The sequence below is a fragment of the Telopea speciosissima genome, chromosome 4 (assembly GCF_018873765.1).
Source record: "Telopea speciosissima isolate NSW1024214 ecotype Mountain lineage chromosome 4, Tspe_v1, whole genome shotgun sequence".
NCBI lineage: Eukaryota > Viridiplantae > Streptophyta > Magnoliopsida > Proteales > Proteaceae > Telopea > Telopea speciosissima.
The window spans coordinates 19,359,052-19,386,606 of record NC_057919.1 but is presented as its reverse complement, the minus strand read 5'-3'; the positions used below and the strand labels follow the sequence as shown (position 1 = coordinate 19,386,606).

Below are 27,555 nucleotides of genomic sequence, written 5' to 3'. Positions count from 1 at the left end.
AATCCACTATTTCTGTGAAGCAAATACAAACCCTCACTCTCACATCTCTCAAAGAGATAGATACAATATATAAGAAAACCCAATCCAGACAGTACAAAACTGCCCCTAGAGACCCACCCGGTCTGGTTCGGACCTGAACCAACATAGGGTGAAATACATATCAAATCGAAGAAGGCGAAACGGCCCACCGAAGAATCACCACAGCACTTTTTGGCCATTCTGACACGTTTCGAAGGCGAAACGGCCCACCGAAGAATCACCACAACACTTTCTGGACTAAGATCAGGCTTCACCAATAACACTCTCCACCTAATAGCTTAAGCTTTTTTATTGGACACTTCCACAGCTTAGTATAGTAGAAAATATTCGTACAGAAAATGCTTGCTTTTTATCTGTGTTTGCACTTTTTATAGACATTCCTGAATATCATATTATCTCATGTTTTAGTGATTGCAGATACCAAATGTACTAAATCTTGTTGTTTTACCTGCATTGTCAATTCCAACAAAATTCAGTGGTGCTATCTCAAAGTGAAATTCATTCACATTTCAATACTTCATATCACAGCTTTACCTTTAATCAATTTTATTTTGCATTAGCATTACAGATTTTCTGAACATCCTGCATATTTTGTCATGTTGCACATAATGTTTTTGCATCTCCTATTTTTCTTACTCTCTCCATCTAACTTCCTTTTAATTGATTTCTCTCTTCTTTCTTTTCAGTGCATGCGTGGGATTTTTGGTGAGACCAACCAAAGCGAGTTGGCAGCTTTCACCTCATATGCATTGGCATTCCCTACTAATTTTCTAGCACTTGTGGACACATATGATGTAAGCAAATTGGTCCAGACCACATTGGAATGTTCAATTACTATTTTGAGTTTTATATCTCATATATAATGTATCCTCATTCAGTTTTGACAGAGTATTGTTTGTTTCTTAGCTGATGTTGATTGTCAATCTTATTATATTTCCACTGAAGCTTTCTATTTCTTATACTGATCCTAGGTACTGTTTAACTCAGTTTTTTAATCCTTTTGTCTCCCCCTCCCTTTTTGAGTGTTAGCTGGGACAAGCTTCAAACTTACGGTCAAAATTTCAGATCACTGTTTAATGAGTTCAAAGCATAAAATCAGTTGTATAACTGACTATTTTCCATAATAATATCTTCACAAGATGGGTATCAGTGATTTGGGTGATTTCCTGAAATGGCATTTTCCTTGAAGTTATTCTAGTAAGACAAAAGTTATATAGCGATCTCCTTTATGTCATATTCACTATATTTCAGGGAATCCTAGTTGTTTTATTTTTCATAAATCTCTAAAACTTTTTCTTGCTCATACCATGTTCTTGTATAATGTAACAATCAACTAGGATTCATGCTAGAGATAACACGCCATGTGTGGTTGATCTCTCTTGTCATTAGCCATTATAATGGTATTATGCTTGTCATTGGAATGATGCTGTCTTATTTGATCAGGTGCACCTATTTTTGTTGTATTGATAAAATCATTTCAACAACTTAGCGTTGACATCTTTTTTAGTTTTTACCAGGTAATGAAGAGTGGTATTCCTAACTTCTGTGCAGTTGCTCTAGCACTTTCTGATTTGGGGTAAGTTTGGATAGTATAGTACTTTACCCTCAAGGAATTTATTTTTTTTGAATAAAAATGATTTCTGTCAATATTGGTTTTATTTTGATGCTTTTTTACCCTACATGTAGAGCGAGGTATCCCGAAGCTACACTAAGGGGGAGTGTTGAGATGTTGGGAGTTATAGAGTTATAGTTCCACATCAGTTATCTGGGACCTTGGACATGTCTTAATATACCATTTGGCTATATCTACCTAATAGCTTAAGCTTTTAAGTTGGGGCCCCAAGTGGTATAAGAGCCAGGAGGTCAGCTGTTTGATCTCTAGTAAGTGCGAGGGGTTTGTGTTATGTGTTGTTGTGCCCCCTTGGCAAGGTTTAAAATCTTGTTTTGTTTCGGTGTTTCGGTCTGACCGAAATGTCGAAATATGGTATTTTTTCTATGAGTTTTGCTTGGCCATTTGTGGGTGTGAAATGACCAAAATGACCGAAATAACCAAAATTTCCGAAACGAGATGACCAAAATACTCAAAATATTCGAGATTTCGACCGAGACGAAACGAGTTTTTGAACTATGCCCCTTGGTGCCACGTGATGGTGTCACATGCAGAGCCATGTGTGTACTGGCTTGCACATGCAGGGGGATGTTGATACACATTGTTGTTGCCCTTACTTAACAGCTTGAGCTTTTGGGATAAGTGCTTGTAACAGTTATTTTCTATGTAAAAGACATGATCATTGGATTCCTGCTGTCTTATGTTTTGTTTCTTAAATGTTTGTCCTTGTTTTCAAAATCATAATTCCATTTAGTGTATTTGGTCCTGCCTACCTTCTTTGCCCTTCGATTTTCTTTCTATCTAGAAGACTTCCTACTTCAGCTATTCTTTGTTGCTTTTAATTTTTCTCAATGGTGAGTTAATATATTTTTCAGGTACAAAGCAGTTGGAATTAGGTTGGATTCTGGTGATCTTGCATATTTATCTGGTGAGACGAGGAGGTTCTTCTGTGCAATTGAAAAAAAATTTGGAGTGCCTGGATTTGGAAAGATGGCCATTACTGCCAGCAATGATCTTTGTGAGGAAACTATAGATGCTTTGAACAAACAGGTGAACTCTAAAATCGAACATAGTACAGAACAAATATATGTTTACTGTTTCATGTTGAAAATGCTGAAGGTTGTATTAAAAATTCATTGGGAAGTAAGAAACTAACATGCCTAGAAACTTCTAACTCTGTTACTCCACTTCCCTTTGCAAATTATTCACAGAAAAGTGTTCCATAGTAATGTTTCCCATCTCCCTTTTTCAAAGTCCATCTAGAGTTGTTTATGCTTGGCTCTGTCCAATTAATTGATGATTGGTTGAAAGTGTGACTTAATCACAGTTGAGAATTATAATGAACGCTATCAGTTGCAACTCTGTGGTGTTTATTGAAGGAGCGAAGTGGAACAACTTCTGATAAGTGATAATTGCAATTTCAGTGGCCATGGTGATAGCAAAAGTAATTAATTATTGATACTTTTGGACTTTTGCTCTTAAGTTTCTTAAGTTGCTCCTGCTCATGGCAGAGTATCAGAGTTAGTAAAAAGATCTTGTCATTACCTCTATACTTACAGAGATGCAAGAAAAGTGGGGTGGGGGGAGATCAAAGGAATGTTTTGTAAAATAAACTACAAATGTATGTGATGAAACTTATCTTCCTTGGTGTATTTATAGGAAAGGACCCATACCATGTGCATATCCAATTGCGAATCACAATGACGATTTATTAGATTTTTACTTTACTCTTATTCTTTTAACCCTAGGGAAGAACGTAAAGACAATTTGTAAGGTACTAAAATATTTGAGAAGAATAGTGGTCACAAACTTAATCTGCTCAAGTGCATTAGAACAGCACCGGCCCTTACAGTAGACTTGTCATCAGTGAATGTAATCATCATATCATGCATCCGTACCACCATACTCCCATTAGAAATAATTTATTGGAATTAGTCAAGCCAATGCTAGGTTTACTTTCCTAAACTGAAGCAAGTCCAACTGGATCCATCAGTGGGCTTCATGCAAGTTCCCATGGACCCCAAACAATGCATCTAATTCTTATCGAGCACTATGTGGTTCAAGGTAGTTCTGATTGAATTTCTCTCATATTCCTAACTGGCTCTTGATTGGAATCCTTGACTAGGTAAATCATGAGATCCATACGACAGGCTAACAGCTCTAAGTATAGTTTCAATTTTAATTTGTTTACAGATTTCGGAGTATTTCTACTGGTTTCTATGTTATTCTAGAGAGGTGTCACTGATGTAGATCCAAGTCTCCATGACCTGAAGAAGCCCCCTTGATCATAGGGTTTTAGTAGGAGCCTTAGTATAGTTTATTTCAGTTCTATACTTAGTTTTTGTTGGCAGCCTTAAGGACTTAATCCTATTGGCTGAGATTGTTTTATTCTTATTGGTTCCTATGGTATCTTTTATTTCAGCTGTTTTAAGTGATCTAATCCTATTGGTTATTAGGGGATTTGATCCTATTGGTTGTTAGGGAACATTTAAGTTGTTTTAAGTTGTCTTAAGTTATTAAGGGTAGTTAGGTCTTTTCTCTTTTTAGTGTTTTAACTTCAAAATTAAACCTCCACGATTTCTGAAGGATGAGTTTGAATTGTAATCTGATTTGGCCCTTAGGCCCTTATTAATAAGAGATCGTGGGAGAGGCTCCCCCACACAATTTAGATTTGAAAATTTCGTTTGCTATTGCTGCTGCCATGACTGCTGCTGCTTGCTCTTTGAGAGTAATCCTTATGGTCATATCAAGGAAGCCTTGTGAGTCATATCAAGGTTGAAGGGCTGGTGGACTCTAGTGACTCCTTGCATCTTGTAGATCGGGAGGTTCTTCTTCAGATTATCTTTAAGCTGCTGCTGTCTTTGAAGGAGTTCTAATCAGTGAGTTAATTTTAATTCTCTGCAGATTTCCTTCCTCTTCTTCCTCCAACCTCCAATAATCGATTCCCATAAAACCCTAACTCCATTAACCCCTAGAATCCCTTCACAGCCTTATTCTTTCATTAGATTCAGCCCATATTACAGTCACAGCCCCATTAAACACCTCCCTCCACTCGATCTCAGTTACAGCCCGTTCCAACAGTTAAAACCCTAATCCCCTTAATTCCCCATTAAGCCCTAAAACTCCAATTTTTAGATCTTATACTTCCCACCATAAAAAACCAACCAAATTCTAGTCGAGTTACCCTTCCACTGTCCCCTACCTTCGATCCAAAGCCCTGCCCCAAAACCTCACTTTAAACCCTAAATTCCATAGTTTTCCTAATTTCTAAAACCCGAAACCCTAACCCCAATTCTGCAGAATTTTCAAACTTATCTAACCTTGATATTTTTATACCGTAATAACCCCCTAGGTCTGCCTATTAAAACTATATAAGACCCATCCCCAAATTCATAAACCTAACCCTAGTTTTGAGTCAAGTCAGCCTGCTTTGCCCCAATCGGCTGATTAGTTTCAGGATTATTGTTCACCTGGTCTCTAGTAGCACTGCCTCCTATCCAGAGCTACATTAGTCACATTTCTGTTTTATTGTATAATGAAATTTTAGTTAACTTTTTTTTTTTAATGCACCATTTGTTTCCTCGTGAAGGCACTCGTAAACTTTACGAGCTGCAATTTTTTTGGAAAATTTGTAGCTTGTTTTAGTTGGAAATTTTCCTGGGAAAGCACTTAGAAGTGGTGGACCTCAGGTAAAACTTACATGAAACCTCATTTTAACTGGGTGAAACAAGCAATTATAAAACAAAATTTATAGGAAAATTTTCATTTGCAGAGGGATCTTACGAGGAAACAAATAGGGTCTTACTCGCAATTGTAATTAAGAATCCCAATAATGGAATTGTAAGTCATCCTATACTAATACTTTTTAAGTTCATATTTGACTAAGATTTGTGGGCTTTTAGTGATTAAGGGGTTAAAAAAGTCAGGTCCAATAAGAACATTTCATTTGAAATCTTTACCAAGGAATATCGTCTCGAGCTTCTTATGGTAAAAATTCTGAATGAAATTTTCTTATTGGACCTACCCTTGTTAATCCCAGAATCACTAGAAGCTGATGCAGCTTAGCCAAATACGCACTAAATAGGACTAAATATCTTGTATTTATTTGAAAGAGACATATGCTGACGTTATATCAGTTCTCCATTTAAGGGGTGTATGTTACTAATATTAGAAAGGGGGAGCGCAGGGGCCATGCACACACAGCAGCCAATGAGGGAGAGCGTGCTGGCATCTCGGGGGTGGGGGTCATTTTGCCCCCCACTGTGTCTGGATGTGGCCCCTGTGTCCCCCACAGAGAATTTTTCTCCTATAAAAAATTAGAGGGATCCCTTTTTTATATTGCTTGTGGATCAATTTTACTCTTGTAAGGCTGGGATATATTGTTATGGCCTTGTGTGGTATAGAGGATTCCTTTTGTTAGAATAGTAGTATGCAAGGATACAAGGATATACATGGAACGATATCTATTCCCCGGATTGAGGGAGAGTGTTAGATTAGTAGTATGTATGGGTATAAGGGTATTCATGGAACTTATTTGTTCGTGTCTTTAGTTGTAATATCCAGCATTGCCCGGGGCATACTTGTATTTTTACTTACGTATATACATAATGATATTGTGTGGGTCACTAACCAACATACTCTTTTCTCCCATATTTGCTTCTTTTTTTCTTTCTTCCTTCTCCTTCTTCCTCCACCAACTGGAACTGGTTCTCCATCTTACCAGTTCTGGTCCATTAACAGATTAAGTTTACAACTCTGAACACCTTTTCTCCTTTTATATCTTCTAATAATTTTTTTAGGTTACAGTTCATAAATGGATGATGGAATTGATATTTTCAAAACAATGAAAGAAGCAATTGACCTCTCTTTAAAAAACTTCTCTTGAGTGTTTCCAATATGGCCCTTTTTTCTTGCAAAGTTCGAACGCTGTGACCATAATATTTTTTCCTAGCTGCAGTACTCCTAGGAACTCTATCCTTATTCAACTTACTCTAACCACAAGATTTTCTTAGTTGAATGTTGAACCTAATTTCAGACCTACCCTATTTGACCTATCTATATGCTTGCTACGCCCTGGCTCATCCAATCTAATCTAGTAGCCAAAATTTCTTATGCTAAATCCCTAACTTTGATTTTCTGAAAAACTGTAGGTCTTTTTGGTTGATCTAAATAACAACCAAAGTTCAACTTTGGCAGAAAGGTAGACTCCTGAATTGGTCCCAATCCCAATTCCTTGCTTTTCATTGAACGATAGCTTGCAATGATCATATTCTTGATGATGATATGCTTAAATGCTTCTTCAAAAGGAAATACCTCTCTTAACAAATAAAAATTGTTGTTCTGCTATCAGTGTTAAATCACTTTGAGAAATTTTCTGGTTGAAAATCTGCCTCATTGTGAATATTGAAATTACATGAGAAAATTGTTATAAAGAGTGTCCCAGTGCACGAGGCTCCCGCTACTGCAGGATCTGGGAGGGGCAAATGTACAAAAGCCATATAGCATAGGTTTGGTTAGAGTTGGGAATTGGGAATTCCAATTTCAACTGTTTGAGGCACAAGTTAAAGGATGAGTTAGAAGTATGGCCTGAATCCAAGTATTGTGTTTTAGGCTTCTACAATTTCATGAATATTATAAGAGGTGTTGGAAGTATCTTTTCAGATCTCGCTATTTTCTTGGATTTACAGTGTTGGGAATTCAGGATTTGGGAATTCAGGATTTGGGATTTCTTCCAATTCCAATTCCCCTGAACGGTTACCCAAACATTCCCAAGTTAAAATTTTAAAGCACCTCTTGCATGCTTTTTGTGTTGGAGGATGTTTATTCGCAGCTATGTGGCTGCACAGAAGCTTTTACAATTGTATATTGATCAACATAAAATATCATCCTATGGAGGCATAAAGTATGATACTATGATAGACATTACAGGACAAGTAACTACTATGGAGAAAGATTATCTAGGTCCTTCTGATTACAAAAGTTTTCCTTTTGAGTTTTCTTAAAAGAAGTCCTGTTAAAAAAGTTTTGTTCCTATCCGGATAAATATTGCAGTATCTTCTCACTTGCTGTAATAACGAAAGAAAGATTAAAATAACATGATATCTTTAGTTTTCTGTGGAATCTCATTTAAATTTGGATGGCTGTTCTCTTCACAGGGACATGAGGTTGATGCATTTGGAATAGGTACCTATCTTGTTACATGCCAAGCTCAAGCAGCTCTAGGTTGTGTTTTCAAGTTGGTTGAGATAAATAATCAACCTCGCATAAAACTTTCTGAAGATGTATCAAAGGTTTGATCATGTTGTCTAGCTGTCTTTATAGCATTTCTGTTTGTCTCCCAGTGGTTCATTATTTTCTTCTTCTAGGTCTCAATACCGTGCAAAAAACGGTGTTATAGATTGTATGGGAGAGAAGGTTACCCCTTGGTGGACATAATGACAGGGGAAAATGAACCACCTCCAAAGGTATGCTATCACTTTATCATCTTATTGGTACTCTCCCCTAAATTTGGAAGTTTTGTAGCAAAAAGATTTTTATGCTCTCATAAATATTCTTTGTTTGAGAAACTATTTGAGCACAGAATAGCATTTAGTTTGTCATAATAGTTGTATAATCCAAAGCTCTACTATGGTACTCCTTGCTGGACAAAATATTTGTGATTTTGCATGAAATGTGTTGGGCAGATTCCAAAAGCAATTCTGCTTTTATTGCTTTTCTGAAAGGTTATTTTAAGTTTTTAACCCAGTCAATTGCTTAAAGGAATTCCCAAAGTATCAGAGTCTTCAATTCTACACTTCCACTTTTCGACATTTGTGTTTCCTTCTGAAAATTGTGTTTATTCATGTAATGCTAACAGATTATTTTTGTTATGCTGAACTTATATTAACTCGTAGACTTTAGATGATTAGGTAATTTTGGTGATTTAATGCATAAATGCTTCCTTCAAATATTTACCCAAAGAGAGTAAGATATACTGGAATATACTTAATGTAAGACTAGGTTAGGGTTAACCCAACCCCAATTAAACCCACGATAATTCACAGCAGTCAACTAAAATTAACGCCAACAGCAGGGTTCAAACCAGGCCCAAAATTCAGATTTAGGGTGTAACAGAAACTCAGGTTTCAGTCAAGTAATGGGACTGAAATCAATGTCGAGTGCAGGCCTAGGGATGTTCAGCAAACCATCTGAGTAGAGGCTGATTTGAATGGCCAGAAACAAGACTACCAACAGAACACCAAAATTATTAAGAATAGGACTGGGTGTAAAAGCCAAACCAGCCAGCAGTTTGGATCCAGACTTGAGTCGAGTGGAGGGTATGAGGAGAGGGCCTTGTGCTCCAAATTTCAGCCTATTATGATGGCTGGTTTCTGAGATATGAACTGGAATCAAAATTAGAAGGTTTGTTTAGATCTTGCAAACCAGCAGCAACTTGGACTCCAAACAGGGATCGAGTGTAGCTCTCCTTGACTGGGTTCAGCCCTCCAAAGCTCTGCTGAAACAAGGCTCAGGTTGCAGAGAAGTGTAGGCTTGAAGTTGCTGGAGAATTTTGGGCAGAAAACTGATCTGCAGGGGTGACTCAATCCTTCTGTGGTTGTGATCAGAAGCAGCAGTTTCTAGTTGAATATGGAGATGTATTCTGGTCCTTCACTGATGCAGCAGCAACACTCGATTGTGGCCTCAAGCAACAGAGAATGTGGTATTCGAGTGGGAGAAGAAGAGAAGGGGGTAGGGGAATGGCTCTCTCAGCCTGGGTTTCTCACCCACAGCTATCCCAGCTGTTGAAACAAGGAGGTTCTCTCATAATCGATGGCAAGCGTGGCCAAAAAATTCTGTTTTCAAAAATTGTGTTCCTTCCTTACAATAAGAGGCCTGTTAATAGCTTAGGCAAGCTTACAATAAAAATAGAAACTTCTAAAATAGAAACCAATTTAAAATAGGAAGTAAGGAAAATAGAAACTACTAAATCCTAACTAAAATAGAAGGTAACTAATATTAGAAACTACTAGGCTTTATAGTTCAGCCTTCTAAAACAAACATGGAAGGACACTAAAATAGAAACTAATTAAATTAGCAACTAGGCAGTTGGAGATGTGACTGGTCAGAGACCAGATCTCCTGTCAAAATCGTGGCCAACAAAGGCCTCTTCTAGAAGGCCAGCTGGCTGGCTCGAGCTGGTCTTCTTGGCTGGTTTGAACTGGTCCTAGTTGGTCCACATGAGGCTGACTCGAACCACCTTGGTTCTTCTGTTTCTTCTTCTGGCCAGAATTTACATCAATACTATTAACAAACTTGACACTTTGTGACCTCTACATTCATACACAACAACTGTAAAAGATGATGGAGGGGAGTTCACATCTCTCTCCAGCTCACTGGTTTGAATTTTGAAAGAAGTAGGTGTGCCTTATAGCCAAGAAAACATATCCTGTTCTGATTATTTGGAGAGAAGGACCAGATTGGGTTCGAGAAGATTCCACTGGATGGAACCCATCTCAAGAAGCTCCCAAGAGCTCGTGCTGGCCTCCATATGGCCACTTTTTTCTGTCTTGTGCTCTATTTTGAGAAAAGAAGTTATTTACAAGTTGTTGTAATGATTACCATGGCAAGTGATTGAGCAATTAAGACATACTGTTACTGGATTCAGGTTCATCTTTCTACCTTTTACATTCTGACTCTCTTACAGGGAGGATAAGAATACAAACTGGAATGGGAGACTACAAGAACTAATATCATTATATAGCTAGAAATTAAGGAACATTTTTATAACAAATTTGGCTGTTAAGGACTTAGTTTTGTTTTAGAAGCTGTTTTGGAAATTGATCCTGTTGGAGTGTCCTATCACTAACCAATGGTTGCTGCATATGCTTATTGATGTGATATGCTCCCTTAATCATATTTTTCCCTTTGAGTGGTGATATTAGTATTCTATGTTCAACATTCAGGAAGCAGAACGGATTCTGTGTCGTCACCCTTTCATTGAATCTAAAAGAGCATATGTTGTGCCACAGCATGTTGAGGAGCTACTTAAGTGTTACTGGGCTGGAGGTTCAGGTATGAGATTGCCAATCGGTTAATATTCTGAAGTTTTCCAATATTATGGTTACTTGCTAACATGTTATAAATAACTGCAATCCTGACAAATAACTAGAGTTCAAGGCATTATAGGAATTATTTTGTATATACAAAAGAGGAAAGGGTACTATGATGCTTATGGATTGTTGTCTTTTGGAACCCATGGTATGGTTATCCTGTTAAAATGAAAAGGATAGCCTCCCTTAATTTGAAAACATTCTGGAACTCTTCAATGGAAAAGATGATCTCCAAAATATGTAGAGGCAGCTCAAATTCAATAACTGGTTTTGACTGGCATAAACTAGATAATCATGGACCTCGTGAAAATAACAACGCAAAATCGAAAGTCGTATATAGCTGTTTAACCTCACCTTCCTCCCCTTACAAAGAAGAAAATCCAGTGGGTTGTTTTGAAGACTTATAGAGTTAGTGTCGGTTTGGAACACCACCGGTGATCGAAGTAGCACCCTTTGGGGGATGGTTTCTCGATCCGATCTCTACAAGGCAGGAATGCCATCAACCTGGAGAACTCAAAGGACAATCTCTTTGATTTCACCTTTCCATCCCATACATTGGACTTGTTTGATTGCACCCTTTTGTGATTGATGGACTGAGAATCATCAATCCAGGTGATTTGATGGACTTTTGTGTTGCTTACAACATTGGAATTTGGCTTTTTCTGCTTGAAGGTAAAGCAAGAGAAGAGTTACAGCCTCTTCAGGAGATAAAGGATCGTTGCTTGCAACAGCTTGATCAAATGCGACCTGATCACATGAGACGATTGAACCCAACACCTTACAAGGTTCTGCAGATATCTTCTCATTGGAGATCAACATTCTCTCAAAGCTAATTTTCACTCTTACAGGGAAAAAAGTTTTCATTTTTTGGCAGGTGAGCGTAACTGCAAAGTTGTATGATTTCATTCATTTCCTTTGGCTCAATGAGGCACCTGTTGGGGAGTTGCAGTGAAGATGGATGGGCAGAGTAATACATGAATCATCATTGCCATGTAAGAAGCAAGTGATGACTTTAGTGACCTTCTTGAAAGATAGTACATTTCATATGTTTTTTGTCATGCAATATCCACCCTTGGAATGAGGGATTATAATGTGTAATTAATTAACTGTCCATGTAATTGAAGTTTGCTTCCCTCTCAATTTTATTGTCCAGGGTGGATGTTTGTTTTTAGAAGTTAATGGGCCAGCTGTCAACTGAACAATGACCCTGTTTTTTTTGCAGCTGAATCAGACTATGAACTTCAGGGTATGAACCTCAACTAGAGTAATGAGCGGAATAAATTTCTAGAGGAGAGTAATTCGTGGAGCTGCTGTAAAGGAAAATGAGCAGTGATTTGGTTATTTCCTGCATTAATTGGTGTTATAGCTTCTCATTTGTAAGTAACAGATCGCGAATCTTGCAATTTATGTATAGCATTCCTCCATGTGAAGTTCACAGCTAGAGAGATTGTTTGGAATTTCTGCAGGAAACCCCTCGTGTTCACATAAATGATCTTGTGAATATTCTCACTAGTACATTGGAAGTATGGTAGCTGAGCAGGGTAGGCTCTGTTTGCCTCAATTGAAAAATACTTCCTGAAAGATCAAATTGTAGCTGCAAACTTTATTTTCTATTTTCTACTTAACAAGTATATCTTTTCAGGGAAAAATTACCTAGTCCCAACTAGATAGGGACCTCTCTGATCTACATACATTCAACTAACGAAAATTCTTTTATGGGGTGAAGCAAACTACAATAAATGAAACCACTAAGGTTGTGTATAGCAACGTTTCTGTTCCAAATTAGTATTTCTGAGTCAGAAATACTTTTTTGTGTTTCTGTTAATTTGGAATACTTTTGTACCGAAAAATGTTGTGTGGTAAAACTAGAAAAAAAAAATATTTCTATCACTATAAATAAGAACAGAAACTCGTATGGATTGCATATTAACATAAGTCGATATCTAACTCCAACCTAAAGATCAGTATCACGAACTCGATGATCTATAAACTCATCAAGATTGTGTTCGTCAACCTATATGAATGAGTTTGGATGAGAATCATTACCAGGACATTTATAAAACCAGTGTATACAGTTTTTTTTTTGTTTTTTTTTTTCATATTGGCCACTTTCACGACCATCTGGCCTTGACCACATTTACACATATGTCATACGCTAGTCATTGTTATACAATATAAATAAAGTTTTTGAATAAATAAGAAGGGGATGTCCAAAATGTAAAAGCTCAATTATTCCTTCATATCCAAAAAACTTCTTAAAATTCAAAGTAATAGTGCACAACAACAATCAAATTTTCGTCATTCCATAATGTATAGTCAGCTGGTTTGTAATGTTCTTCCTAAGATTATCCCTTTCTCTTGTCCTATCATGTTGGTTGTTAGTTGTTACTAACATGTTCTACATTTGTTGGTCTTCTTCTGCCTCTATAATCTTATAGATGATAGCGTTCTCCTTTAAATGGCGTAAAAAAAATCAGTTGTAGATGGATAACAAGTCCACAACATAATACTTGCCTTACCTATACTGTTGAAACAATTAATCAATTAGAAATATTAATTTTGTGACTAGTGAAAGATTGAGATATTCTGACTTTGTATTTACCTTGAGAAGAAATAGAAAAATGTAAAGTTGGTTTGCGAGTGTCAGTGCCAATATCTGACAATCAGTGGTGGAACTCTCCGAACCACTATACACAAATGTGAATTTCATTTCATATGAACATTCACACATTACAATATGTGTTGTGCCTCATTTTTTCCTCTATATAGTTTTTGTTTTGTAAGAGGTATTGAGGTACAAATATGAGTGTCATCGATAACAACTACCATCCTTATACGTTCATCAAAGTTTACCAAATTAAACCCAGGCAGGAAAAAACGTTCCAACTATATAATGATTTATATTTAGCTTGATATTACTTTGAAAAAGGAAAAGTTTTTGAAATTATTTGCAATCTCTTTTGCGGTGTGATCAAATGATGTAGGTTTAGTATTCTCTTCTCCCAGCTTAAGGAAAGCCTTTGGTACTCTATTAAAATATTTACTGATGGTCTCTGGAGGATGTTGAAAATGTTCTACTGTGTCTTTGAACCTCTTGTTAAGACCAACTATAGTAATAAACATTGCTAGTTGCTTGTCAACTCTAACAAACCATCTTTCAACCACTCATGTTCTTGCATTAAGGTAAAAAAGTTGAGGAAGACGTGTCATTCCAATTTGTATTGTTCATAACACCTACCTACATATCCATTCAAGACTTCATGTACCCGTTCAGGGTCTGTCAATGCACTATCTTGAATAGGCTCCCTAGTGTCCAATGAATCATGTACATATAGAATCGTACAAATTGCAATATCTTCTTGTGTATTTTCACTATTAATCTGATTCATGTGTGCATTAGACATAAGAACACTATGAGCCATTCCCAGAGCATCAATAAAATATACTCAATTAGTACATTATAAAAAGCCAATCTGTAATCATTCATATGTCATCCATGAAAACTTAAAAAGAAATACTAATTAAGTACTTGTCATCCTTGAAACAATCCCACAAAAAAAAAAAAAAAAAACACAAAATTTAGTAGTACAATCATCCATAAAAGACATTAGTAGAAGAAAAACGTGATCAATCAAGCATGTTAAGAAGTGTGATTTTCGGCATGGGGGCAACGAATGAATGCCTCTCTCCAATGGGGGTCTGCCATAAACCATGACATTGCCTTGGTAGATATTTCTTCCCCCATATCAGTGAGAGTCTCAAGCACATCTATGGCCCTAAATGCTGAACTACTGGTCATCAGGGGTTGATGTGCCAAACATACTAGCATGCCTCTCCAGTCTTGATCTACTGATGTCTTGAATGGCCTACAGGCCATTGTGAACTCAGAGTTTCTATTCCACCTCTTTGTATTAGGAGTCCTAGCATGCCTGTGGGTTGCAGCTGGTGCATGAGTTTCATCTGGTGTACTTCCCAATAGCTCAACTCCCCCAACATTAGTAGGCTCATGACCAGAGTCATGATTTTCCTCCCCATCATTAGACTCATTTGTTAACAAGGCATTATGATCTCCTACGGCTCCATCCCCGCTTGCATATGTATATATCCCCAAATATCACGATCCATTCTGACCACTGTGGAAGACCATACTTCTTGAACGTTAACCAGTAAAGATTTGTTTAACATACATAAACACTCACAATCAACAAATGTAATCATATTTCTCATCTAACCCCTTCAACAAATATATATATATATATATATATATATATATATATATATATATATATATATTACCTGTATGTGCCTTTTCCATACAGATTCATCATCAACAATGCAAGTTCGTATCAAACTGTTCCAACTAAAGCCAGTTGTCTCCAACAATTTTTTTAAATTACGTAGTATTGCTTCAATTTATTTATCTTGTTCCTCAACAGCACAGTTGTATAGTAGAGACTAGTTTTTTCCTTAAATTCAATCATCATAATATTTTTTTCATCCTGCTTTACTAAATGTGTTGATAGTTCTATTTCCCTTTCTAACCTTGTTCATCATTACCATGACAAAAAGATCAACATTTGCAAAAGTCCATTTTGCACTCTCATTATCACCTTGTGAATTGGTCTTTTTTTTTTTTCACTATTTGATGAAAAAAATAATCAAAAAATAAATTGGATTGCTCATCTCAATTAATGGAAAACATGCCCTTGAAGGTATTTATGGAAAATAGGTCCACTTTGAAGGGTTCAATGAGCTAACAATTAACATAAAGACGTAACACATCATTTCAAAATGCCAAGTAGAGTCCATGAAATACAAAAAATTCCTGCATAGGTTGTACTGGGAGAATCCCATTGAAACACAATGCAATAAGCAAATCACTTCCCCAACCCACCCCACCCCACCCCACCCAAAAAAATAAAAAAAATTACTAGTTATTGGCAAAGGAAATGCTTTATCAAAAAAATCTTTCACTTTGTTTTACCTAATTAAACACTAATACTATAAGAGGAATAACTTGAGAATGGTGCTCTCTGCTCCCCCTATCTATCTATGCCTACCATTCTATCTAGACTTATCCCCACCTATAGTCCCATACTTATTCTTCTTCACATTCTACCAATCTGATCCCCCTGCTCCAATTGATAACATAATATCAATGTAGTTAAGAAACAACACACATGTTGCTGATCAAAATAAAGCTATAAATCGGTGTATTACAAAATATATATTATTCCTGAAATTTCTTATTTGTATGATAAATTTGGCAATAGCAGATGCAGCACCAAAAGATTTAGTTGTACACATGGTGTCAATAAGCACTTGTTTTAACATTAGTCTCTTCCCAAAATATAGTTGATCACTTGCTTATTTGAGCTAGGCAAAGGAGTGTGTTGGCCCTGATCAAACATTACAATGTATTGAAATAATGTTTTAAAAATTGTGGTTGGATGTTGATTTCTTTGATTCTGTTTTATCTTATTTAATCTCTCCTTACCTTATTATTATTATTAATATATCTTGATCTGCGTAGGATCGAATTGCTAACCTAGTTTTAGTATCCTCTGCATAGGCTTTTGGCATTTTGTTTCAAGGAAAAATTGTGCTAATAGCTGCAGTTTTTGAAATTTTGAGGAGTAAGGCGGAAGCAGAGATAGCTGGTATTCTAGTAAGAATCAGTCAGGCTCAAAGGACCAGTACCTGATTTCTGCGCTTTGGTGCTTGAACAAAGACGTTCCGAGGATGCTACTAACTCCAACTTTTTTTGTGTTGACTATGTTACATTATCCTAATGATCCGGTAGTTTTAATTGAAATGCAGCACTTGGCATTATGCACTCTCCTTGGGAAACAATCGTTTCGTATTAAAAACTCTAATGTTAACTTTTTCTAATAAATTTAAGGGAGAAAGTTCTCTGTCCTATCTCTCTCCTCTCCATATGAAAAGACACATTTACCCCCTTGTTTTGAAGGGGAGAGAGATAGACACATGGGAGTGCTGGCGGAGGCCACACTCCCGGACAGAGAACTACTTCCCTAAATTTAAGTTTCTTTCACAGAAAAAAATAATAATAATGTTTTAAAAAGTGATCTCTATTTCAAGAAAAAAGATCATTAAAAAGGGGGGGGAGGGGGGAAACAACCCAAATCAAGCTTTCATGTGAAATTTATCACTAAATATAAACTGGGAAATAATATGAGGTGAACCAAAATATAGACTCCCACAAGCTTGATTCAGAAGCCATGAACTCCAACCTGAACCAAGCACATAAAATGAACTAGTTAGATAAGATCTTTTGTTTAGACAAAAGTCAGCCACTTTGGCACATGAGTTTATTCAAATTGTGTCCTCTCTATCAAATGGTTGAAATTGATGCATCATTAGGGCTGTAAACGGATCGGATTCGGCTCGGATAGTGTTATATCTGCATCCGCATCCGATTAGCTATCGGACGGATTCGGATAGTGCTAAACGGATACGGACATTGATACGAATCGAATATTTTATCCGTTTACATGTAAATATAGCTTTTCGGATAGCTATAGCCTATCCGTATCCACATCCGTTTAGTTTTCGGACGGATTCAAATAGTACTAAATGGATACGGACACGAATAAGAAAACAGATTTCGACTATTCATTTACACCCATATGCATCATCTTTCCCTGTAATAAAATGTGGTTGGTCTGTCAAGGAATGCATTCTTGGTTATGTCACTGTACACCTCATTTTGTCACCTAAAGGCATTTACAATAATGATGATAGGATGTCCTCGGATAGTGTGTGGAGTCCTATTTAGCTTTGGTGGTATTTTGTAGCACTCAACTAATGTTTTAGATCATTTTAAAATGGTTGAGAGATGTAGCTCTAGAAAAGACCAAAATACCCTTGGTAGGGTGACTGGGTCAAAACTGGTCAAACGAACTTAAAATCAGGCCTATTTTATGATCAGCTGTGTTCTATAATAAAAACCCTTGTATTTGAAAACAAATTGATTTGTCTATTACTTTATCTTTTTTACCCCGTGGGACCCACTTTCAAAAAGGATTCTTCAATTACTTGTCGACTAAGTTAGTTTGCAAATTTTTTCACCGAAAATTAGTCAAAAATAACTTTTCAGTGCATCAAGAATCATGAAAATTGGATTTAAAATGAGAAAGCTATGGTTATTTAAAATTGAAATATCCTATTTTTTCAAATCAATGGCAAAATGGTATTTTCACTTTCGATCGATCTTTTACCCATTTACATGTATAAAAAATTCTGCTCATATTAATTTAAAGGTTTTTAAGTCTATTTTCTAAAAAAGGAATGCAATCAATCTTATATCACATGAGGAGGAGGTTATGGTTGAATACATATATGATAGAAAAACAAACTATTAATAAATTGCAATCCAGTTACAATACAATACACAATTCAACAAAAGCTCCACCCAGAGATGAAAAATGTAATTAATTTGAGGTGGATATATCTAGTATCCAAATCCAAGCATGCTAATGTGAACTATCCAATTCATATATCTTATATGCAAAATATACTCAACAAATTTTTTGTTCAAATATCTGAATTTCAATCTAACGATATCATATCAAATTTTAATCAGGGACTCTCTAAATGACTCCTCTATTGGTGCGTTTAGAACTAGACACCTTCCTTTAATTGCCATTCTGGTAATATATATGTTAACAAAAACATAAAGCAATATATAAATCTAACTTGTAGAATAGAAACAACTATAGAGATATATAATGATGATTAAGTATAACAATTAAATATTAATTATAAGTATCCTTAGTATATAATGCTAGTTCATATCTGTACATAGTACATATATCAATATTGGAATTCATTGGCAGTTTAGTTGGCATTGTGAACATGTAACTTATTTGTAACAAAAAAAAAAAAGCATGTAACTTACAAAAAATTTAATGTGTGTGAAAAGTTTAGAACCAAATGAAAATTGTATTATAAAAAAAGAGAATTTTGAGAAATCATTGAAAATCAACATTTAGAATTGAGATATGGGAAAAAGAACTTTGTCTGGGAGTATGGCCTACGTTAGCACTCTCATGAGACATCTCTACATCTCTACCCCTTGTTTTAAAGAATAAAAAGATAAACACATGAGAATGTTGGCGTAGACCACACTGCGGGACAGAAAACTATTTCCTTTGATATATATACCTATGCATTTAGTAGCTAAGATTGACAGAAACGGCCACATCAAATATCTTTACCATTAAAATGCATCAGTACAAGGGACAAAGATACTAATCTACTTAACCATGACACCACAATATGGTGTAATTTGGTCACCTTGACTCTTGTAGGTTGTCCCTTAATGTGACAGTTGCCTACCACTTTTCTGACATTAATAGATGGTCAGAAGAAATACAAAGTCACACAGATAAGATCAAGTAATGGTGTTTGGTTTAGGGATTCCTCAAAGGCTCAAAACAACTCTTGAAAGCTACAACAAAGCATCTGAAGTATCTTACACTTTAGGCAACCATAATTTTGACTTGACAAAATCAAAACTTTAACAAAAAAAATTAGGATACAGAGATACTGCTTCCATCACCCTTCACTTACCTCTCTCTCGTAATAAAACTATTGTACAATCAAGCTTATCCTTAAGTATTAGAAAACTTGCAGATGCCCTTTAGGTGTTTATAAGAAATAAGCAAAGAAAACCAACTAACTAAAGAAAAAAACCAGTAATAAGGTATACCCCACCCTTTTAATATAATCTATGATACAAGCACAGGCAGAAGCACAAGCCTGAAGCCTCACTCGCTCGCGTTAACAACAAAGTGGAGGATCTCTCTCATTCTAAAAGTCCCATCATGACAGCTGCAACTTTCTTCTTCACACTCTCTCTCACTTCCTTTTCTTTGTTCAATTCGTTAAACGCCATTCCCTCTACTCCACTTGCTTATTGTTCTCATCTTTCTCTTCGATTTATCGTTTTATCTCTTTCTCTTGCTGGCCTTGTTTATGTGACAGATTACTGAGTTTTGCCAACCCAAGTAGACAAAGAGGAAGGAGAGGATGTCTGAGTACAAAGCTGCGTTTCTGAATGATGAGCTCTCAAAACGTACTTTTATATTTGGTCTCCGCTTGTGGGTGGTATTGGGTATCTGTGTTGGAGCTGCCTTTGTTCTTATGCTCTTTCTGATATCACTCTGGTTCACTTCAAAACGCAATACCTCTGCAAAGTACAATCATTCTCAGAAACCCACGATCCCAAATGTCTCTAAGGAGATACAAGAGATCCGAATCGACCGTGCCAGGAACCAAACTCGCCACCAACAAGACCCAAAGCCTCATCAACAGCTAGCGCGACTTCCTCCAAACCACCCCTTACCCGATTCGGAATCGGTTGGCACAATTGAGCGACAAGCTCTGCTTCTCCCGCCGGGGGAAGAAAGCCCAATTGGGATTCACAGAATTCACATTGAAATTGGAAAGGACCATAGAATTTCATACCCTGAACGTGGTGGTGGGTCTTCGCATGGCAGTGGGGAGACTCGCTTAGTTGATCAGGTGCCCATAGCTGCCCCAGAGGTTTCTCATTTGGGTTGGGGTCATTGGTATACCCTTAGAGAGCTTGAGGCCTCAACGAATGGGTTTGCTGACGAGAATGTAATCGGCGAGGGTGGGTATGGAATTGTCTACCGTGGAGACATGGAGGATAACACCTATGTTGCAGTGAAGAACTTGCTCAATAACAGGTAACTTCTCACACAGTTTTCCATTTAGGTTTACTTCCGCACCCCTCCCCTGTTTCTTCCTCAGAAGTATTTGTATTTACTAAAACTCTATGTGGAATTGAATTCTTGTGTGCGACATTGAGATGTAACTCAGTTTTATATAAACCAAATTAATGGCAGTTTATATGTGAATTTGCGATTGGCATCCCTCCCTCCCTCTTCCTAAAACACATTATTCTCGTTTGGCATGATCACTGGTACTGTTGCAAAACCAGATTATGTTTAATTGGGTAGTTCCGTTCCCTTAGGGGTCAAGCTGAGAGGGAGTTCAAGGTTGAAGTTGAAGCAATTGGACGTGTTCGGCATAAGAATTTAGTGAGATTACTTGGCTACTGTGCCGAAGGAGCTCATAGGTACTCTGCTTCTTGTTAGTTACTGTCTTCGACTTTGTTTTTTCTTTTCAATCTCAGACTCTGTTCATAGCATTTGCAATTTGTAAACTGAGGACATTTTTCTATTACTGTATCAAGTAAAATTGTTGGTCGTTTTATCTTCCCAAATGCCATGGAAGATGAATGCAAGATTAGTGTTTTAACTTTGTTTCATATGTTACAGGATGCTTGTATACGAGTACGTAAATAATGGTAACTTAGAACAGTGGCTCCATGGGGATGTAGGTCCTTACAGCCCTCTTACGTGGGAAATTCGGATGAACATCATCCTTGGAACAGCCAAAGGGTATGATTGCAATCAATTTGAACCATATTCAAGCTTGTTATTTACAGAATTCAATGTCACTGGTAGTATCCAAAATTTCAACTGTGAATTAGGTTGACATACCTTCATGAGGGACTCGAGCCAAAGGTTGTTCACCGGGACATTAAATCGAGCAACATTTTGCTTGACAAGCAATGGAACCCCAAGGTTTCGGACTTTGGACTTGCCAAGCTTTTGGGCTCGGAGAGGAGTTATGTCACAACTCGTGTGATGGGAACATTTGGGTTTGTTGAATTTCCCTTTTAAGTTTTGATAAATTCACCATGTTCTCGCCTCCCCCCAACTGACCTTCTTGAGAATGGATCAACCAGAGGGGATGATAACCTTTGTTGATTCTATTTTGTAGCTATGTGGCTCCTGAATATGCAAGTACTGGCATGTTAAACGAAAGAAGTGATGTATATAGTTTTGGGATTTTTATTATGGAGATAATTACTGGGAGGAACCCTGTTGATTACAACCGTCCTCCTGGAGAGGTTAGTACTGTATTAGTGTATTGTAGATATTATATGCTGAGAATACGATACAGAGCTCAAATGTATTATGGTTGTCCTTCTTCCCACCCTCCTAACTGCAAGTGATTTTTTAGGTGAACCTGGTTGAGTGGCTTAAGACAATGGTTGCAAATCGGAATGCTGAAGGGGTGTTGGACCCTAAGATACCTGAGAGGCCTTCATCAAGGGCATTGAAGCGAGCTCTCTTAGTAGCTTTACGTTGTGTTGACCCCGATGCACAGAAGAGGCCAAAGATGGGACATGTGATACATATGCTAGATGTTGATGATTTCACCTTCCGAGATGTGTGTGCATTTTCCTTCCCTTCATATTTCCTACATTGCAGCATATACCATGCTTGTTCCACCACCACTGTACAAATATTTTTCTCATGTGGTTACCCTAAGAGGAAATTGATCACCACATCTTAATAATGGATATAGAAAAGAAAAAAAAACTAAAAACAAATTTTCACAGGAACAACTCTAGACCAGTGTTCACCTTAGAAACTGACATGAGCTTTGGTATGTCTTGTTTATCTGCAATTTCTTAGCCTATTTCCATTGAGTAACTCATGCATCTTTTTTACATCTTGTTCAGGATCGTCGAGCTGGGAGAGACCCAGGACGCCCAAAGGACAAGTTGATGGAGAAACGGGTGATAGAATCAGGTGATAGCAGTGGGTATGAAAGTGGCACGCAGGCCAATAGGGCTAGTTGGAGGAAGCAAGAATGCCAGGAAGAGCAGTAGATCAATGTGGCTAAAGTAAAATGTGAATGGCAGATCAATTGAACATCTGGCCTGCTACTCCCAATCCAGAGCTGGCCCATTCAAATACCATTTATATCATCCTCTTACATTGGTTGGATCAAATTTAGTTTTAAGCTATGGCTTTTGTGTATCATGTAGGAGTCTACTAATATAGTGTATGCTGTATGATGATTCAACCATGTTGAAGCCTTCTCCTAAAAGAAGCAGTGTAGGATGAGTTCATTGATCAAACACAAAAAGAGATTTTATTTTTTTTTGGTGGGGGATTGAGAAAAGGAGAAAAAAGAAGATGAAGGATGAGGGTTCTTTGTAAGTAGGAAGATTCATCAATGTTAATATGATTATCATTTTGGGGAAGATCAATTCCTTATTCTATCTGCTTCTGCTTTTGGGGTTTCTTACAGTCTTTTCACTGTTCATGTTCCTTCCCTTAAAAAAGCATGTAAATCACCTCTGTTACACCTTCCCACAGCCCCCTTCTGCCAGGTAGCCAGGAATTAATCAAAAGGCAAAGAGAAAGAACCCTAACTGTTTCTTATTGGTAATTCAAAAGTATGACTTTAATATACTTTTTGCCTGAACATTGACATGTTACATGCAATAAACCTGTAGATGAAAGGATATCTCTTGCACAAATCAAGGAATGTTTTTGTCACTTTTGCCAATCAAAGATGAAAGAGAATCAAATTTCAGTTCAATTCCATCACATTCCACCCAAAAAAAAAGACAGCATCTTTAGTAGTTGAAGGATACAATGTTAAATAACAGAAATTCACCCCTTGCTCTACAAGTAATTGGAGAAGCACTTTTTATGTTTTGTTTTGAGGTTGGATTTAAGAGCTATGGTCTATGGACCCCTCCATTCACATGGATCATCAGAGAGACTCAAATGAATAGTAGTCCTCAACAGCTTAGAGAGCCTTTATTGTGATGTAAGAAAGCTTTGACAGCTGGGCTGTATCATGGGATGCTGGTTTTGGCTTTTTTGGTCTTTGAGAAGAGGCCCACATCCATCAAGCTAGTATTCCCTGTTTTTTTTTAAAATAGGTATGGATTTTATGGTCATTTTGTGTTTTGACTTTATAAGTGTATTTTGTGTTGGGCCAAGGCATTATGTATTAGCTTTGTTTTTTTGCCACACCTGTGGTTAGAACTGGATAGAAGAAGTCAGTGTAGTGGACCATCTTTCGTGGGTTATTATTGCTACCTTGGCTAGAGTGGAATTCCTGTTCAGGTTAGTTATAAAGTTGAAATTTGACCACAAAATCCATGAAATCCACCTTTTAACTCTTATATCTTATCTAACACGGCCACAGAGTGGTTGGTTCATTATTGATCTCTAGGTGGTCTAGTAGGTCTCAAGTGGTTGAACGGATCGGGCTCCTCTCCAGCGCACCCCCGAGCTGAACGATGTCCGATGCACCCCCTGAGGCCGACATGTGATCAAGGTGCCGTTCGAACGGTAAAAATAAATACGCACATCTAAGTATGGTGCACATGCGATGGACCATCCTATAAGGTTGATCCTTAATTAGTTCCTAAATGTGACACATGGTTCAAGAAATTGCTTGCCAACTTGTTCAAAAAGACAACTAGGTATGGTGGTACACTCTCCCCCCCCCCCCACCTTTTTATGAACATTGAATAAAGGGAAAAAGAATTTTGTCTGGCCATGTGGATCCTACGTCAAAGAGTACACTAAATTACCGTCCAACCCTCCTCAATAAAATTTTTCATTCTTGTTGATGCCCTGTGCGTGCTTTCATTGATCCCCACATTAGTGCAGTGGCCACGTGACTAGGCAGCAATTGCATGCCCTAAAATAAATAAAAGAGAAAGAACGTTGTCAAACTGCATAGCGTACACTAGCGCATCCCTATATCTATCTCTCCTCCCATTATGTAGGGCAAATATGTCATTTCATAGGAGGGTTTGAGCTAAAAGTTAAGGCCAAGAAAAATAACGAAAGGGAAGTGAAACCCAATCAATACTAAAATGGAAAGTTTTGTAATTACTATCTAACATAATTGTGTAACAAACTCCAAAACATTCTGAATCTGATTATTGATTTTTATTATATTTTATCACCAAATTCTTTAATTTTAAAAAATAAAACAAAAGTTTCATTCGAAAAGTATGGTTAGCATATATAATAAGAGTTTAAGATAGCTACACAATCATGGATATACTTTTTTTTAAAAATGACAAATTAGGCTGTGTTTGGTACATATATATATCATTATTCCAAGAAGATTAAGGTGTGGGTGATGCCCATCTAACGGTGGAACTGAAATATTCCTGATCCTTTCTATGTGAGACACCTGTCAAACACTTATTTAGGATGTAAGGATTAGTAGTCATATGAAACTGGTCCTCAGAAGAATCATTATCCCCTCCAATTCCTCACATGGGGGTAGGACCACCCTACCCCTTGCCCGAAAACACTGCCCAAGGTGGGATCCACTCCCCTTATTAGAGGAATTGGAGGAATTAGAGATACCCGCGATTTAGAGGTGATAATTATTCATCCTTAGATCCAAGTTGGTGAGAGTGATGATATATAATTATCAATTACCATAAAGATGAGAGAGTACTACTGTTGTGATTTCTCCAGAAAAAAGCTCCACAAAGAGGATGACATACAAAAACACAACCGTGAACATAAATGGAGACTGGTGAAACAAGCAAGAAAGAAAGCGTTTATATATAGAGACAAGGAGGACAAATTAATGATGTTGCAGCTGGGCCTGGGCCCGGGCCCCTGGGCCTACATGAGTCCCGGGCCCCTGGGCCTACATGATTCCAAATTGTTCAGAGGTAATGCCACACTGAACAATCATGTGACGCTTCCATAAAGTAGGGATAGTGATTATCCCTACTCAAAAAGAACTGCATGCAAAGAGCGTCTGCCGTCTCCCATGAACCAGAACCAGCTTCGTATTTAATTACGAGGACGGTCCCTGGGAATTGAGCACCACCCATATGGAATCCAGTGCCCCTTTTGGGATGGGATTCCTTTGTGGTGTGGCAGGGTGTCTGGCGCAGATTGAACGGCCTATAGCATCCAGGCATTCAGCCCTATACAACACCCATGTGTTGGGCTGCGTGCCCAGGTGCTGCAACCCTTTCAACGTGCATAGGATGCCCTACCACGCCAATGAGGATCCAAATGGGTGGCGCTTAGGTCGCAAGGACTGTCCTCGTAGGAGGACCTCAATGTCTCCTGTGGGAGAGCATTGTTCATACATGTGTAGGGGTCAATGGGAGTGTGTGGAAGAATTATGGGGCAGCATTTCCAAATTTTATGTAGTTGGAGGCAGTCATTTTTTACTGTATGCCCCCCTCCCCCCTTCCATATAAAGCTCCTTTTCCCTTTCTGATATCCTAATCACAGTTGGAGGACATTTTCATCATAACGTTTGTAGTAAACTTTTAGAATCATTACCTCACATAATTGTAATTGTCAAAATTTTCAATTTTGGTTATTATATTTTGGGAGAGGGTGCCTCACTCTGTTGCTGATGCTACTAATGTGGAGAAGTATTTACACGCTACATCAATGGATGTCGTGAAAAAGATATCATCAAAATGGAGCCCATATATTCAAAATAGAAGAAAGAAAATAATCATGTAAGAAGGAAATTGCACTCTACATTATGGGGAAGCTTTTCCCTTAAGTTCTATTTCGTTTTACAATCAAATTCTTTATAAAAATTTTCATGCAAAGAATATTCTATTTCATGCAAAGAATATTCTACATAAAAAAAAAATAAAAAAAAGGGAACATACGAGTAAAATTTTAGGGAGAGAGATAGGCATGCCGCCTATGTGCCACATACTAGCAGGCAACACCAATGGGGGCACGAATTGGGATATATCATACATTAGTGGCAGTGATCATTTCAAAGGGGAAGAGAGAGATGGATACACCACCCGCTAGCGTGTAGCACGTGGGCAGTGTGCCCAGCCTTTTCCCAAAGTTCTATTACTTTTTCAATACATTTTTTTATATTTTATAATAAAACAAATAGTGAAAAATCTTGTTTTACAAAAAAAAAAAAAATTTGTTTTTCCATCTTATTACATGAAACAAACATAATCGAACAAAAATAAAATGCATTTAACATCTGAAATAATTGTCAAATATGATAAGAGTTTTAGGTAATCTACAAATTACAAGCTTTCCTCTTTTTTTTTTTCTTTCATAATTGATTCCAATTTCCCCTCTTTACTTGCAACTAGACTGAACCTCAATGGTTCTATGGTGGTAACAATAGACTTGGTGATTGAATTTTCAAAAGTTTTACCATATAAATTTGAAAAACCAACTTATTCTTCCACTCTCTTGATGATACACATGGATATTATTAGCAAAAAGAACTTTGGATTATGATTGAGTTGTCTCTTTGCTATCCATTCTCATAATCTATTTCTAGCTAGAATATGTTCTGGTTTGGAAGATGGTCTTTTGGTATCATTTCTAGGCCCCTCTTTCTTTGTGAGAATGAGATTCTCATTATAGGATTTTAGCTCATTCTAAAATTGTTTAGAAAAAAATTGTTTTTTGTTTTGTATTGGGCTTTAATTTTATAGGAAAAAGCCAATTGTAACTTGTAAGTTGTAACAAGGTTTGTGTGATTACACTTTCATCAAAAAAAGGAAGGGATGTGTGGGTTTAGTTCCACATCGGGTGTGTGAGTGTGGTGTGTGTTGTGTATATTCACCATTCCACGGTCCTAAAAGTCGGTTAACCTTTTGGGATTGGTGTGTGATTTGTGTGATTACACTTTCATAAAAATAAAAAAAAGTTGAAACAAGGTTGTTGGTGAAAAAAACAATCATAGTCTTATTTTTTTTTGCTTTTTAGTATAACACATTTTTTTATTAACGAGGGTAAATTTTGTCATTTGACATAAATACTGCATTAAATAGCTTTCAATTTTTTTGAAAACTCTTTTTTACTACTGCATTAAATAATTTTTTAAAATAAGATAACGGATAATTAAAAGAAGATTACAATTTCTTAGTTCACCATTTTGCCGATAACAAGTCAAAAACTT

General features: G+C 37.0%; 2 protein-coding genes across 5 annotated transcripts in view; both read left to right on the top strand.

Annotated features, from left to right (window-relative positions):
• Window positions 1–12,258, top strand: part of LOC122657552 (nicotinate phosphoribosyltransferase 2-like) — a 62,230-nt gene extending 49,972 nt beyond the window's left edge. For 3 of the 4 annotated variants that reach the window (XM_043852288.1, XM_043852289.1, XM_043852290.1), the window contains 9 exons: window positions 726–833; window positions 1,557–1,615; window positions 2,524–2,698; window positions 7,804–7,938; window positions 8,014–8,112; window positions 10,591–10,699; window positions 11,410–11,522; window positions 11,612–11,729; window positions 11,960–12,258. In XM_043852288.1, coding sequence (XP_043708223.1) covers window positions 726–833; window positions 1,557–1,615; window positions 2,524–2,698; window positions 7,804–7,938; window positions 8,014–8,112; window positions 10,591–10,699; window positions 11,410–11,522; window positions 11,612–11,689 — 876 coding nt within the window. In that variant the 3' untranslated portion in view covers window positions 11,690–11,729; window positions 11,960–12,258. Of the gene's footprint in view, window positions 1–725; window positions 834–1,556; window positions 1,616–2,523; window positions 2,699–7,803; window positions 7,939–8,013; window positions 8,113–10,590; window positions 10,700–11,409; window positions 11,523–11,611; window positions 11,753–11,959 lie in introns of all 4 variants that reach the window. The other variant, XR_006332323.1, reaches the window with a different exon arrangement.
• A 7,285-nt stretch (window positions 12,259–19,543) lies between these two features.
• LOC122657553 (probable serine/threonine-protein kinase At1g01540) lies at window positions 19,544–22,673 on the top strand. Its single transcript, XM_043852291.1, has 7 exons — window positions 19,544–20,474; window positions 20,762–20,866; window positions 21,069–21,191; window positions 21,284–21,454; window positions 21,577–21,706; window positions 21,820–22,029; window positions 22,325–22,673. The coding sequence occupies exons 1-7, from the start codon at window positions 19,792–19,794 to the stop codon at window positions 22,472–22,474; spliced, it is 1,572 nt and encodes a 523-aa protein (XP_043708226.1). The 5' UTR covers window positions 19,544–19,791; the 3' UTR covers window positions 22,475–22,673.
• The last annotated feature ends 4,882 nt before the right edge of the window (window positions 22,674–27,555 follow it).